Source organism: Electrophorus electricus, unplaced genomic scaffold (genome assembly GCF_041902795.1).
Source record: "Electrophorus electricus isolate QZ-2024a unplaced genomic scaffold, ASM4190279v1 Scaffold63, whole genome shotgun sequence".
In the NCBI taxonomy this organism is placed as follows: domain Eukaryota; kingdom Metazoa; phylum Chordata; class Actinopteri; order Gymnotiformes; family Gymnotidae; genus Electrophorus; species Electrophorus electricus.
In genome coordinates, this window is record NW_027658780.1 from 387,501 (window position 1) to 401,585 (window position 14,085).

At 43.7% G+C, this 14,085-nt stretch overlaps 2 protein-coding genes across 8 annotated transcripts in view; one reads left to right on the forward strand and one right to left on the reverse strand.

Annotated features, from left to right (window-relative positions):
* The window catches only part of LOC145656218 (uncharacterized), a 32,112-nt gene extending 30,260 nt beyond the window's left edge, over positions 1–1,852 (forward strand). For both annotated transcript variants that reach the window (XM_081709577.1, XM_081709578.1), the window contains exons 11-14: positions 125–171; positions 371–532; positions 743–893; positions 1,168–1,852. In XM_081709577.1, the coding sequence (XP_081565703.1) occupies positions 125–171; positions 371–532; positions 743–893; positions 1,168–1,562 (755 nt within the window). In that variant the 3' untranslated portion in view covers positions 1,563–1,852. The remainder of the gene's footprint in view (positions 1–124; positions 172–370; positions 533–742; positions 894–1,167) is intronic.
* A 1,342-nt stretch (positions 1,853–3,194) lies between these two features.
* Positions 3,195–11,267, reverse strand: LOC113577456 (transforming growth factor beta regulator 1). 6 transcript variants are annotated; one of them, XM_027010102.3, is made up of 15 exons: positions 10,966–11,267; positions 10,630–10,813; positions 10,374–10,431; positions 10,178–10,260; positions 10,038–10,074; positions 9,651–9,713; positions 8,784–8,984; positions 8,589–8,659; positions 7,021–7,256; positions 6,685–6,824; positions 5,963–6,109; positions 5,426–5,523; positions 5,195–5,305; positions 4,909–5,072; positions 3,195–4,541 (listed from the first exon to the last, which is right to left on the reverse strand). In XM_027010102.3, the coding sequence occupies exons 2-15, from the start codon at positions 10,755–10,757 to the stop codon at positions 4,447–4,449; spliced, it is 1,632 nt and encodes a 543-aa protein (XP_026865903.2). In that variant the 5' UTR covers positions 10,758–10,813; positions 10,966–11,267; the 3' UTR covers positions 3,195–4,446. The 6 variants fall into 6 exon arrangements, with proteins under 6 accessions (XP_026865903.2, XP_026865902.2, XP_081565706.1 ...); XM_027010101.3 differs by having other exon boundaries at positions 3,195–4,574; XM_081709580.1 differs by having other exon boundaries at positions 9,651–9,731.
* Between the last annotated feature and the right edge of the window lie 2,818 nt (positions 11,268–14,085).

Here is a 14,085-nt window from a genome sequence, read left to right on the forward strand (position 1 = left end):
GTAGTGATTATAATGAGCTGGCCAACAACTTGGTATCAGCAGTGACTCATTATGCAGCTGGTGCTCTTTTTGTCTGACAAGCAGACCTGCTTATTGATTGTGTAAAATATCATCAACACAACAGGGAACGGTAGCTGCCAGGGCCCGTGTTTCAACGGAGGACGCTGTGAGGTATGACATTCACCGCTCATGTCTTAGGGGCTGTGTCCCAAATCGCTCAAGTACTGAGTCTGCAGAATGCTAATTGCTAGCTAGCACTTGGATGAAAGCACTCTGAAGTGCACCAAGAGAAGCTACTTTGATTTGTGGACTCAAATGCTTTTTTTTTCTCCCCACTGCTGCATCTCACAATGTGTGCTGTCAATTGCAGGACTCGCAATGCATATGTTTGCCGGGTTTCTCTGGTGAGCGTTGCCAGACAGCTGTGGGACCATGTGACAGCACTCCCTGTCTGCATGGAGGAGAGTGCTTGGCACAAAAGGGTGGTGTGTTCTGCAACTGTCCACGGGGATACACTGGAACTTACTGTGAGGTAAAGCCCTGCTGTACATTATACTATTTGCCATAGCAGTATATGTGAATAGATAAAATGATACACAATTATGCCAAAAAAAAAAAAAATACTGCATATCATACTGCATGGGCCTACGGATCCTCAAATACACAAATGATTATAAAATGTTGTATTTTTACATTTTTCAATAATACTACTTAATACTACACTGTTCTGGTTCTGGCACAGGAGGTGGCAGATCTGTGTAATCCCAACCCCTGCCAGAAGGGGGTGCCATGTCAGAGTACAGAAGGTGGCTACATGTGTGCCTGCCCAGAAGGTTATTTTGGAAATGAATGCATGAGCCTGAAGGAATTATGCCATGGGCTGCACTGCCAAGGTTGGTGGGCAAACGCTGGGTGAAGTGACTTCAAAGGCATAAATTAATGATTTTTCTTCTTGGGTAGTGTAATACTCCAGTCCTCACTGGCTCGGTACTTTCCGTCTCTCACTCTGTTTCTCTCTTAATTAAATTCAAACAATCTTTATTGACGTAACCACATTAATTTTCATACTTGGCAAAGCATTTAAACCTACGGATGTTATGTTAGAAGCTTGCGTTATAACTGGTGCTGTGTTGTCAATGTGTCTCTCCCTACTCTCTGCTGTCTCAGTGTCAGAGCCGAGTGGCAGGGAGTTCAGTCTGTACATGGTGCTGTTAGGGGTGCTGGCGGTTCTGTTGGCGGGGGGGTTCTCGGCGTGCGCACTGCTCCTGTCACGCCAGAACCGGCGCCGACAGCGTCGCACCAAGCAGCCCACCACCGAAGCCGCCGGCATCAACAACCAGCGGCACTTCTGCGCCTTCGTCCACAATGTGGAGCGGGGCAGGGCGCCACCGGCAACCGGACAGGCCATGCCCACGCTCTGGTCCGAGGAGATCGAGCTGACCCTCCCACCGTCGCCCGCCCTCAAGCCGGCACACACAGCCAAGCTGGACATCTGCAACCGCGAGCGAGAGAAGCTGAATCGCTTTCACTATGCTGCCGACGGCCAGGAGCTGGAGGTGTGACCTCTCCAGAAGGAGCGCCCGCCTTCAGGAAGGACTCAGGGCCCTACGAAGAAGTGTCCCCTCCACTGACCTCTCTCAAGCAGCGTCCCGCTGAACCTCGAACTGGGACTTGAAAAGGTCAAAGCGGGTGAAGGTTCCGCTGCGAGGTTCCTGGAGGTGGCCGTGCTCCAGAAGAGCAGCGGACCTCGCCGTTGTCGGCTCACACCAGCACCAAGGGTCAAACAATCGTCAATCAGAAGGTCAACGAAGACGGGGAGGATTTCTTTGTTTGTCGTTACTGTAATTTTGGAGTCATGATAATTTAAATGTTTTTGGTGTGTGTTTACACGTGCTCTGTGTATTTCTTCAGATCTGTGATTGTATGTGTGTGTGCATGTGTGTGTGCAAATGCATGAAGTTCTAAGACTCCCACAAAGCCATGCACATCATTACGTATCTTTCGGAACACCTTCGTGTTCCCTTCTCTAGTCAGATTAATGCAGGAAAGGAGGATCTGCTTCCGTTAAAAAAATGGAAAAGCAGGACTGTGGAGCAAAGCTGTCTGAAAGCGTGCCACACAATTCCTGAATCAAAATATCTTTCAGATTTTACATGTGATATATCATGATGCAGCTCTCAGAGATGTATGATTTTTTATATATACCTGAATGTAAATATACCCTCTTGTAAATATGCTGTATATAGAGGTATGGATCAGTCTTTTGTACGGTGGTTGTTGCCGTTTTGTCACCTTCTCCTTTTCTTTCCTTCACCTTCTGCCTGATATCTGCAGGCAGGTTGGTTTGGAATTAAAAAAGGCACCTGTGAACCAAAGGCTCACTGTTTCTGAAAACCAGGAAACTGGAGTAGCCACTTTGAATAGTGTAGTAAGTGTAGTATTGTAGTTATTGATTCTAGATTTTTAAAAATGTACACAACGGCTTTCGACGCACGTAAGTTTAAGCAAGTGAAGGAGAGTTTTGATAACTGGGAGTATTGCACGCATCACCTGCCTTCTGTAACACAGTTGTGGTAATACTGCACTTAATTATATATACCAATTCTCATACATCTATTTGTATGAAAAAAAAAAAAATCAATGTGACTTGAAATGGGTTTCCTATTAGAAAGATGTTCTCATTTGAGCTCGTATGGAATCCAGCTTGCGACCATGTTCACAGTACTGGAGAAAGTGAGTCGGAGAACAGCTAAGCGTGTGCCCAGACTGGAGAGCAAGACAGAGGTGCCCTTTGAACCTTTCTAGAGTAGGAATGGGCGGATATGTCCGTTGCCTTCCTGTTACCGCCCTTCCATGAGGAAATATGGGAAGTGAAGTCCTCGTAAAGAGTGCAAACATGCATGCTGGCACTCAGCAGCGTGGGCCAGCCGCCTGCCCTCCACACCTGCTGGGGGTGTCAGGATATCTGCCCCTCCCTGCACTGAAGCACATTGTGCTCTAGCCAAGGTGGGTGAGCGCACGAGCAGGGATTTTCCTCGGAGCGAAATTTGCTTGTAGATTAACTGTTCTGTAACATCTTAAACTTATGACATCCCAGGCTGATCATCATGCTTCTTACAGATATCTACCGTCAAGAATCACGCACCACCAAAGGTTCAGAGACAAACAGATCACAACACACACACACACACAAAGAAAGTACTGCACCGTGTATTTAACTTATTGCTGTGCTGGCCCTGACAGAGTGTTACAACAAGCACAGGTTAGAACATCGTCCCTGCTACTTTCACAGCTGCTATGATAACTGTAACCAACACTTTGCTGGTGTCCTACTTTGAACCAAGTTTATACACAAGGCATCTTTGTCAAAAACATGGAGAGAGAGCAGCTTTTGTCCTAGTGAGAATCCAAAGAATTGGGCAAGATCAGGAAAGCTGTTTACATAATGATCTTTGAACTTCAAGAAGACAGGGCGCCGAATGCAGACCTATTCATAGCTATATGTATGGTGTAGCATAGACAAAAGCCATTCTTGATTGAGTAAAGGAAGGATTTGAGCCCGTCACATACACTGTAGCAGACTAAGATTTTGTTTCATTTCATCCTATAGGTTTAGCTAGTATAACTAATTATTACAGATTTTGCTAGTATGAAACAAGACCCATTCGTAAGACCAGCACTAGCCATCCGTTTTTTAAATTCGGATTGTGACATCTTGTGGCTATTAGTGGTACTTCTGTTAAACTATTCCAGTGCTAAATATGGAAAATATGATGGAAAAAATGGAGACAAGGAAAAAACGGAAGGAAGGAAGGAAAGAAAATAAATAAATTATGTTACTGGGACACAGGCATCCATATATTTGCTGATAGGGGAAAAAAATGCACACTTAAGAGTTCTGTTTTCACTGCACATATAACTGGGATCATTTGCAATCAGCAATACTGAATGAGAGTTCATTGTAGGCCTGGAGCACAGAGCAGTTTGACCAAAGCAGAGCAGAAAGTGCACTGAGCACAGATGAGCTTCAGCTTCTCAGAACAGGCCAGACGAGATGAAATTAATCTAAAAGAACTGAAAAGCTTTAGGGAGTACAATTGCCCACCTTTCTGGTATCTCCAGTTACACACAGCAGTACACATGCACACAATTACAATCCCACAGGATGAAAAGCAACTAACAACCAATCAAAACATTATGATGTTAGAAAGTCTTAAAAGAACACAGCTACACAAGAGAATTATTAAATCATTAGATTAAAAAAGAGGATTTTGCAATGACAACTTATGTCAAATTACTGAATTCAAACTTCATAAGAACTTCAACTGGACTGAACATGACCAGGACGTTTAGGTTTTAGGTTCACGTTAGGTGAAATGGCTTGCGTCTGTGTGTGTGTGTGTGTCCAGCCAGTGTACAGACAGGGGGGGGCAGGCACAAGTGCCCTCAGGAGCTGGAGATGGAGCTGGCTGTAGCCTCCTCCAGAGACGCAGCACTCAACAGGTGCTGATGGGATGAAATGCCGGTTTGTAGGGGCCGCACTGTGGAAAGACATGAGATGTGGTGTCCATTTCCTGAAGATGAACCATAAACCATAATTACCAATTTAGAGATTGAACAAGGTCATCCTAACTGCAGATTGGTGCCCCCTGTAGGAACCCTGTGTGAGCACTCATTATATTCAAAGGGCAAGGTAAGTGTTATTTTGGGCACTGTATAGTCTCTACCTAAAGCTTTTTGAAAGTGGTTCTGACTGTGTTGCCCTCTTTTGTGGAATCAAGCTTTGATTGGATATTTAGGGAATGGGGTCTTATTGACACAGAATTATACTAAAGTCAAAGTATGATTTCCAGATCTGGGATCAGCTCCAATGAGTTTCACTGTTCTATGATGATTTGATTGGCTGACCTGTACTACTCTGGTCCAGAGTAAGGCTCTGATTGGCCAGGCCCTCATCACAGGCCAGCAGATGCTGGAAAGCATCGAAATTCACGGATGCGTCATCTTCCGACAGCGTCTGAGGGACCTGTCCGTCGCCTGGCCGACACACTTCAAACCGCACCCAGTGATAGCTTAAAGACAGGCGCACACAAACAAACAAACAACTCCAGGTAGACCTATGCCAGTTTCCGTTGTTTCTCATTTTAGCATGGCTTTAATACGTGACCCGAGAGAGAAAGAGCTGCCCACTTACTTCCTGCATTTGCGCGCTCCAGGACAGCTCTGGATCAGGTTCTGAACGGTTGGGTGAGAGAAACCAAAGAAGTCAGCGCCAGAGGGGCTGACGTTGGTCAAGGGCTTCCCTCTGTGCAAAGTCAAAAGACCAAACTTAGAACAGCAATACGTACATGCATTACACTGTTTATTGTGGCACAGAAGCACTGTGATCAGCAGTTGAAGAACTGGCAGCAGCAGACGCCTCTACCTCGTAGCTGCGATGGCCTTCAGCAGCTCAGCATGGCAGCTGAGTGCGGAGGCAGCCACGATAGTGTTCTGGGGGTCCTCTTCCGGGACTATCTCGAACTGTAACACACAAATCACCCAGCCCTCCAATGGCACTTAGGACATTTTGGAAAGTTGAAGAGTTAGACTTCCGGCGGTTCAGTGTGGCAACTGGGTAAACAAATGCACCAACTTCTGCCTTTTGATTCGTGAATTTGAAGGAAAAGGCTGGGAGCCATTATAGACCTCAAATTAATTCAGTAAACTGAAAGAGATGAACTACAATAGCTCAAAAAAGACTTGTCACATAATGAGAACTGCTTTAAAGACAGAACTCAAGTTTGACTTACCAACACCAAGCTACACAAAATCCTGTAGCTCACCTGGTAGAGCGAAGCTAAGAACGCTGAAGCCATGCGGTCGATTTCCAAGGGCACTCGCATATGAACATACTGACAAATATGTAAGCTGCTGTTGCTCTGGATAAATGAAATGGTCTTAAAGAACGGACTGACCATACCTGTGGTCCCTGGCCACCATCCTTGATTTGACAGGTGTACAGGCACTGCTGCTCGGGGTTCCTGGTGCTGGCAAACACTCGTGTGCTGCAAAAACCCACTGGGTAGATAGCGCTTTCATCATGGAAGAGGGCCCTGTCTGTGATTATCTGTGAGATGCATACAAGCCAGCTGTCATTTACTGTACATCTCCCGATTAACCCCTATGCTACGGTGCACAGTGGTCAGTGAGAATATGAAAGAATGATGACTTCTAGAGTTTATTACAAAATATTACTTAGATTATAGATAACCGATTATATTAGATTAGACTATAGATTACTGGTCTAATATTGTCCAATTAGCACTCTGTAGGCATCATTAATTGTGGTTTAAATAGTACTAATAGCAGTGAGTTGTGTTAATTTCTTTGAATGAAACATTGTATAGTGGGATGTTTCTTCAGCAGTGTAACAGCATAATCAAGGCTTTTTTAGAAGGTCAAAAGTGATACAAAGCACACCAAATACACAAGCACTCTCTGTACACAAACAAAATGCAATTGCAACACAAAGTTGGAATCTGTGTTAATACTTCAAAGCAGAAACTTCTCAGTACTGCAGTACATGGAATTCAGAAATCGATACTGCATAGGAAAGCCGGCCTCCATTCAGGTCTGCGCAGGAGACGGGAGATAATATGATATTCGTGTGTTGTGGGTAAAGGGCCTGCGCTGATTACTAACCTCCCCCAGGCTGTAGAGAGTGAGACCACCCAATACGATGGGGAACACGGGTCTACCAGTGGAGTCCAGTGGGATGGGCCGCACCAGCTTACGTACCCCGCCCTCGGCCACTTTCCTCTTCTTAGACATTTTCTTTGTCACTGAGAACAGTAGGAGAACGAACACTTGCACAAAGAGGACAATACCCAGCAACAGCGTTACTGCCCAATCTATGGGCGTCTGCCTTTTCACAACAGAAACCTTTTATTATGAAAGAAATGGAAACCGTTCTGCGGTGGGAGAGAATAAAACTGGCAAGCTTGGATGTTGTGACCCTCAGGGGAATTTCTGGCTCACCACTTTCTTCTCTTCCGTTTTCCCGCCCTCGTTCTTTTCGTTCTTTCTTGGGTTTCTTCTGGAAGCCGTCGTCGGGCCCTGAGGGGACAGGTGCCTGGCTTTGGCTGGCCGGCGCAACAGTGCCCCCTGCAGTACTGGAACTGAAAGTGGCAGGAGTGTGGGAAGTGTTGCTGGGGGTTGAGAGCAGCTCCCCCTCTGTCAGAGACTGGAACTGCAAGAGAGTCTTCAGTAGGAACCTGAAAAAACAGTGTGAATTCAAAGTGAATTCAACAAGCTCTTGAGACAGATGAGGACAGACACATGGGATACTAAACCAACTGGACCAGCATCTGCTGATGCCTGCTACTCACCCATAAACGCCAGCAAAATACATATCACGAAGAATTTCTACACACTCCAGATTTTTATTCAGATACCAACTTCATAAGTATGGGTTCATGAAAAACAGAAATGTAATCACAGTGGAAAATTGCGAAATACTATATACACATGGAATTTCCTTTCAGTAGCAATATGCAGCATACCTGCCAGAATGAAAATCAAGGCCTCTGTTATATTGTTTTCATGTCATTTGACCTCTTTACTGAAAAACAATACATGTGGCTTTGCATTTTAAAATACTGAATTCAGGTCAGAATTTAATATAACCCACCTTGAGATGCCAACGTGAATATACCAAGAGGTAAGTTTTGGTCATCTGTGATCATTTAGGAGTCTGTTGTGGCTCCTGGACTACACCCCAAATTCATCAGCAGGCTACGACTGGACAGTAATTGCATTTCACTGTGGCATGAATAGCACACTGAAATGCAATGAATTGTATCGTGTTTTATTTTGGCATGTCCACAGCAGCAGACAGTGGGATGCAATATTGTTGGGAGTTGATTGCACGTCAAATTTTGCATTGTTTTACTGCAAATTCAGCATTTCATTTATTAAAACAAATTCATTCATATTGCTTTTCTGATAAGAGATGGAGCGAATGTTAAAATCAATGTAATGAATCTTTCATTTGGTATTTTGGCATGTTTTGTGCATTTCACGGTTTAAACAACTTCATGTGTGTTCTGCATAACTACATTCACTACATCTCAGTGTGGCATATATGGTTGAATTGAAAAACAACTGTTGTGCCTTGAATACATTTCAAGGTGGATTGTATTCCATTCTGACATGAATTCAGCATTTGTTCTTTTTAAATGCATAGCTGCATGCAATGTTTTTCAATAAAGAGGTCAAATAACGTGAAAGCAATAACAGGATTTCCATTTCATTCTGGCTGGTATTCTGCATGTTAATTCCATTTCACATTTTTACCACTGTCAATTTGGCACAAATTCCTCTCCATGTATTAGCAAATATAAACCTGACAATATATTGACTATTAAGACACATCGTGAATCTTTCTTTCTTTGGAATGATTTATTGCACATATTTGTCACTGCGCTTGCCTGAAGTTATTTTTAAGATAGCAGATTAATTCAAAAACACCAACTTATTTTGCTTATTAGGACTATAATATGCCCACCAGGGGCAAAGCATCCATCATCCTGGGATTTTTCACCTACCTCCTCTCCTCCTTTGCACGCACAAACTTCTCCTCCAAGTGGGCAACTTCATCACACAGAGCTGCGTTTTCCTGCATTCGAAAGGGAGCTTAGCACTTGGAAATCAGGCACACAGTAATAGGTCAGTAAGTCTTGTACAAGTGTTGAAATATTCCCACCATGCTTCGGAATCTTCCCCACCGAAGGAATACTCACAAACACCATGGCACGAGCAGCTCTGCGAAGACGGAGGTACTTGAACCTGTACTTCTCATTCTGGTTCCTGCGCAGGGTCTTCCTGGCCTTCGATCTAGGTTCTGGGTGTCCATGAGGGGAAGGCGCGGACGGGAGAGCCGAGCTGGAAAAGGCCGTCTGCGTGGAGAAAGCCTGCAAAGCCTGCTGCCTTTCCTCATCTGTCTGGATGTGGCACAAAGTGGAAAAGTACACATGGTATGTGGGGAACGCTAAAGTTTAACACAGGAACAAATGTTGCACTAAAACGAATAAATAAACAGGAGTCTGGGCCACACACACACACACACACACACACACACACACACACACACACACAGACAGACAGAGACGCAGACTGTGTGATGGCACAGGCTTTCTAGACACACACATTCACAAAATGGCCACTGTAGCATCCTGATGGTAACCTAAAAATACATTTACACAACAGGTAATAACAATTAATAGTGAATAAGAATAAAATAAATGATAGTGCTTATACAAAAATAACCTGAACACTGTACAGTGATGAACTTTAACAAATGTTTCAAATCAAAAGGTAAAATGTGCTTAGATGGTGAGACCTGGAGTGTCTTTTTCTTAATCTCCTTGCCATTTTGGCTTGGTTTTGGCCAACAGAGAAGTGAGATGTAGTCAGCACAAAGCAAACTTACCAAGAGGCAAGTTTGGTAAGAGATGTGTGCTCGGTATAATACACACACACTTACCAACTTACCAAAGTCGCACATATTACCGAGTTTGAGCTGTCTTATCTGGTGTTTCCTGGTCTGTTCTGCCCAGACTAATGATAGATTAGAAAAGTGACATGTACCCAGCATGAAACAAACTTACCAAGAGGGCAAAGACGCCGTTTCTGTTCTCAATCCTCTTGAAGCGCCTGCTTCCTTTCTGTGTCTGAAATACAGCGCGAAACTGAAGCCATGCTAAGTCTGGTGGCAAGGCCTGAGCGTCATAGTTGGAACACCACGGTGTAAACCTCTCATCATGTGGTGCTTGTCAGAGCTCCCTCTCGGGCAGAGGCATTAACCCCGATGCAAGTAACAATTGTGCTCTACCTCCCGGGTCATAATTAAATCAATATTTTATAACAAAAAGATGTAAATGAAAAACAGATACATGCTACTGGTTATAAATAAAATACATGGAATACAAATTATAAGTGGCATAATGACAGAAATGATATAGACACACACCATGGTAATCCATGCAATGACTTACCTCACGGTACATCACAGCTTCGAGACTTGACTTTGCACTGAGAATGGAATATTTTCTTTTAAATTTTTTTATTAATACTCCACTGAAAGTATTGGGTGTTGCATGCAAGGTGTCGCAAAGGACACAATTCGACTCCATACTTTGACTGCACCAGTCCCCGATCAATGATCCTCTGCTTGATCTCTTTGATGTGCATAGGTCTCCCTGCTTCTTCCAGAACAATCTGAAACAATTGAGGAAGGATTTAGTTCAAGAAGGCAGGAAATCACATGCAACAAAACAGAATTTAATTATTGTCTCACACCAGCATCTGAAGAAATAAGAAAAAGGTGTGACCTGGGCAGCATCAAGCCACGTAAGGTTTGGTTTATCTGAGACTTCTCCGGGTGGCTCACTTAATCAGAAAAACACCACAACACAACCTACTTGAATACAAATACAATACAAATCTAAGTGTGTTTTAAGCAGTACAAAGCTTAGTGTTTATACTTGTCTAGTTCATGTCATCCAGCAATCTAAACCTTTTGCTAATTGACTAAGGGGGGGGATTTTACAGACACTTGAATGCTTCACAGTACTGTCAAACACACACGTTTCAAGAGTTTCAGACGTCCCAGACAGGCCAGTCATGTTGTCCAATGCTGGGAAAAGTGAATAACTGCCTTGACCGTCGGACTCCATCTCTGACTCGAAGTTGGAAAGGGTGTTGAGAGAGTCCATTGGTACCAGTGGTACTGTCGTAGATCTGCGATTATGTGCTGTGTCGGTAAAGCAGGCTGGTGTGGGAAAACACAGACGATGGAGGTTAGCTAGCTAGGCAGCTAACTCGTATGTAAATAGGCTAAGTTAGTTAACCTAGCTAACTCGATCGCAATTAGCCAAATTCAGACTGCGGTCAGAAAAACAAACGGGCAAACCTCTCACTTACCTAGCTCTGCATCACCATCAAGAACGGGTGACAAACACCTAAGCTACGCTAACTAAGTAGCTAGCTAAGGATTTCATTGCATTTAAACCTAGCTAGCGCTACTTCACCTGGCTATATCCATCTTACCAACATTTAACGTTAGCTCGCTAACTAAATTAGTAGTCTTTTTTTAACCAGTGTTCTTATTTTGTGAAGAACAGCCGGAAATATAATGTAGGTAGATAACCTAGATATGCAATATATAGCCTATAACTAGCTACTTTATGCAGTCTGTACAGTGGTGGAACCCCTCACCATTCTCTTTTCCCGGGAAGGAATTTCCGAGAACACCAACGTCCGTTTGTTCTACATCGTCAGTCACCAAATTTGCATCGTCCGCTCGCCATCTAGTGGACGTGGAGTGAAGAATCCCGTGTTACTGCACGAGTACACGTTTACAAAGCTCGAGTGCACCATTTACTTCCACGCATATGTTACGGTTTACAAGCTGTCTTATCTGTACCGCGCGTGTATAGTATATATTAGACTATGCCATATCAGTCTGTATTATGGTTATAGTATGATATAATACTATATTATGAAATTAGGTCTGGCAGAATATTTCTGTTTATTTTCTTTTTTCAGTGTAGGTTATTGCGTGCATCGTGCTACAGTAGTGTCTGTGCTGCCTGATGTGATGTTATCATATCCTAGTCCCTTTGTTTGAGCCCCTTTTCACTTGTGTTCAACTCCTGTTGTGATAAACCTCACATTTCACCTAGATATTACTTAGTGGACAATTGTAATTAAGAATGTTTTAATAGTATATAAAGTCTATGGTTCAGTGGTTCAGTGATCTGGAATGGCCCTTACTGAAGCCAACAGGCTAGTAATCCTAGTAATCCTAGCAATATGTCTTGATGAGACACACTGTTGGCTCTTGCCCTGTGTTTGATTTTTCTTCTCCATGAACTCTTACCCCTCATGAACGCTAAATGACCTGAGTTCTTGAAAGTACTTAGTCTTGAATGTGCTATTTATAACCCACCCATGCACATGCACGTGTGCTCATGCACACACACACCACTAACAGTGGGGAGCAAACACACCCAGGTTTGGGAGGGTTATTTTAAAAGTATATTTGTTTACAGATTATTGATTAACTATTTAAAACATAAATTGTAAACTAATCCATTAGATTACTTACAATTCATTATTTTCTTGGTTTGACTGTCAGCGTTACCGATTCTGGCCACCAGTGGTCCACCTCGGAGGAATACTAGTTCGGTCTCCATAGTTACATTCTCATATCGTATTTTTCACCTCGAATCCCTGCCTAGCACTTTGTACTGTTGCTATTTCTGCCCTCTGCCCTCTCTGATTTTTGGCCCTGCTCTGCTTTTTGGAATACTCTTTACCTGGTCCTGTTGTACAGACTTTTGCTATTAAGTTTTACCCACATATGGTTTCTTCTTGTGCTCCTGAGTCTCATTCGTTACATTGACAAAGAGTTTCAGATCACTGGTCCTCTACTGTGCCAACTAGTGTAGCCAACAGCTCCCGCAAGATCCAGTATCTTCTCTGTGCAGAGTCATGAACAACTTAGCACAAGTGTGAAAGTCCTACACGCCTGTCAAATAGGCCCCAACAAACCTGGCAGACAAGCTAGTGTGATCACTTCAGAAAGAAACCAATGTGCTAAGAGAAAGATGCAAAGAAGAAGAATGGAGCAAAAGAGAATTTACAGGTATAACGAGGATAATATGAGTGAAAACAGAATGAAAATATGAGAGAGGAAGTCATCCAGATGCTGTCCAAGATGCTGAGTACTCACAGACAGGGTAAAAAGGGTCAAAACAGTCATAGACAGGTAACCCTGCAATGTATTACAAGTGCAACTACAATAACAAAATTCTGAAGATGTCAAAGAATTCTTGGAAGTGATGATGACGTGCCATGGATAATCGAGGATTCAGGAAGATGGTTTGGCAAGAGAGGATCTACCTGCAATTTGTTGATAAGGCTAGAAAAGCAGGTGAAAAAGCCACTGTCATGAAACCTGCATTCATAAATGCCAGACATGTCAGTACAGAAGACTAGCAGAGCATACATTAAGTACAAGCCATGACACTCCTGTGTTTACAAAACCTCTGGGTGTCCTCCACTGGTTGGCATCTGGCTGTCTCAGCATGGCCTGTAAACATGGCCACTCAATAAACAATACATTTTCAAGTAATATGCTAAACCAAACATGTCATCACCCATGTTGTGGCAAAGTACCCAAGATAAAACCTTGCAATTGGGTCCTCTGCCTTTTGTGTGTGTGTTTATGTGCTCAATCGTTACAGAATATTTTGCCTATCTATGGATCCAGTAGAGGTTCAAGACAGACTGGCCCAACAAGAAGTCTTCATTGCCAAACTACGTGAGACAGTTCAGACTTTCACAGGCTCTTCCCTCAGCTGCCTGGAACTGTTTTGTGTGAGATATATCAGGGGAGATGTACAGCTGCTGACTATGCTAGAGAATTCCGTACAACCACCCCTGGCAGTGGCTGGATGGAAACGGCACTGAAAACCATGTTTCATTGTGGACTCTCTCCTGAACTCCAAACAGAACTCATGTGGCAAGGAGAGTCAGCTACGCTATCTGAACTCATCAAATTCACCATTAACGTGGATAACCTACGACGTGCACATCGTCTATCGCAACGCACACCACAGCCATGTCGTTCTGGGCCACCCTGGCAGCGAATCCACTGAAGTCCCCAAGCCAATGCAAGTGGGTTGCTGATGCCTCACCATCCAAGAACTAGCTAGACAATTCTCCAGTGGGTTGTGCCTGTATTGTGGCGCTAACAGTCACTTCAGCGATTGCTGCCCTGTCCGCCTCTGTTGAGAGAACGAGAGGATTTCTACGTCTAGCACACATGTAAGAACATCTTCTCTACTGTATATTACTTGTTATCTTACACTACCTGTAGTTCTGTCTGTCAATGGTAAGTGTTTCTCTCTCTGCCTTCTGGATTCTGGAGCAGCTGGGATTTTTTTGGAGGTTGGGTTAGCTACACAACTAAGAATCACTAAAATGACCTTAGATCCCCCGTTATGTGTTAATTCCCTTAATGGCCAACCCATAGGT

Bases quoted from the DNA above. Each gene is read 5' to 3' on its own strand.
- LOC113577456 (XM_081709579.1), bottom strand. From the start codon at position 10,757: ATGGACTCTCTCAACACCCTTTCCAACTTCGAGTCAGAGATGGAGTCC. The intron at 10,261-10,373 runs GTCACACCTTTT...CAATTGTTTCAG, and splicing joins CGTGGCTTGATGCTGCCCAG to ATTGTTCTGGAAGAAGCAGG. The intron at 6,825-7,020 runs GTGAGCCAGAAA...TACTGTTCTCAG, and splicing joins AAACGGAAGAGAAGAAAGTG to TGACAAAGAAAATGTCTAAG.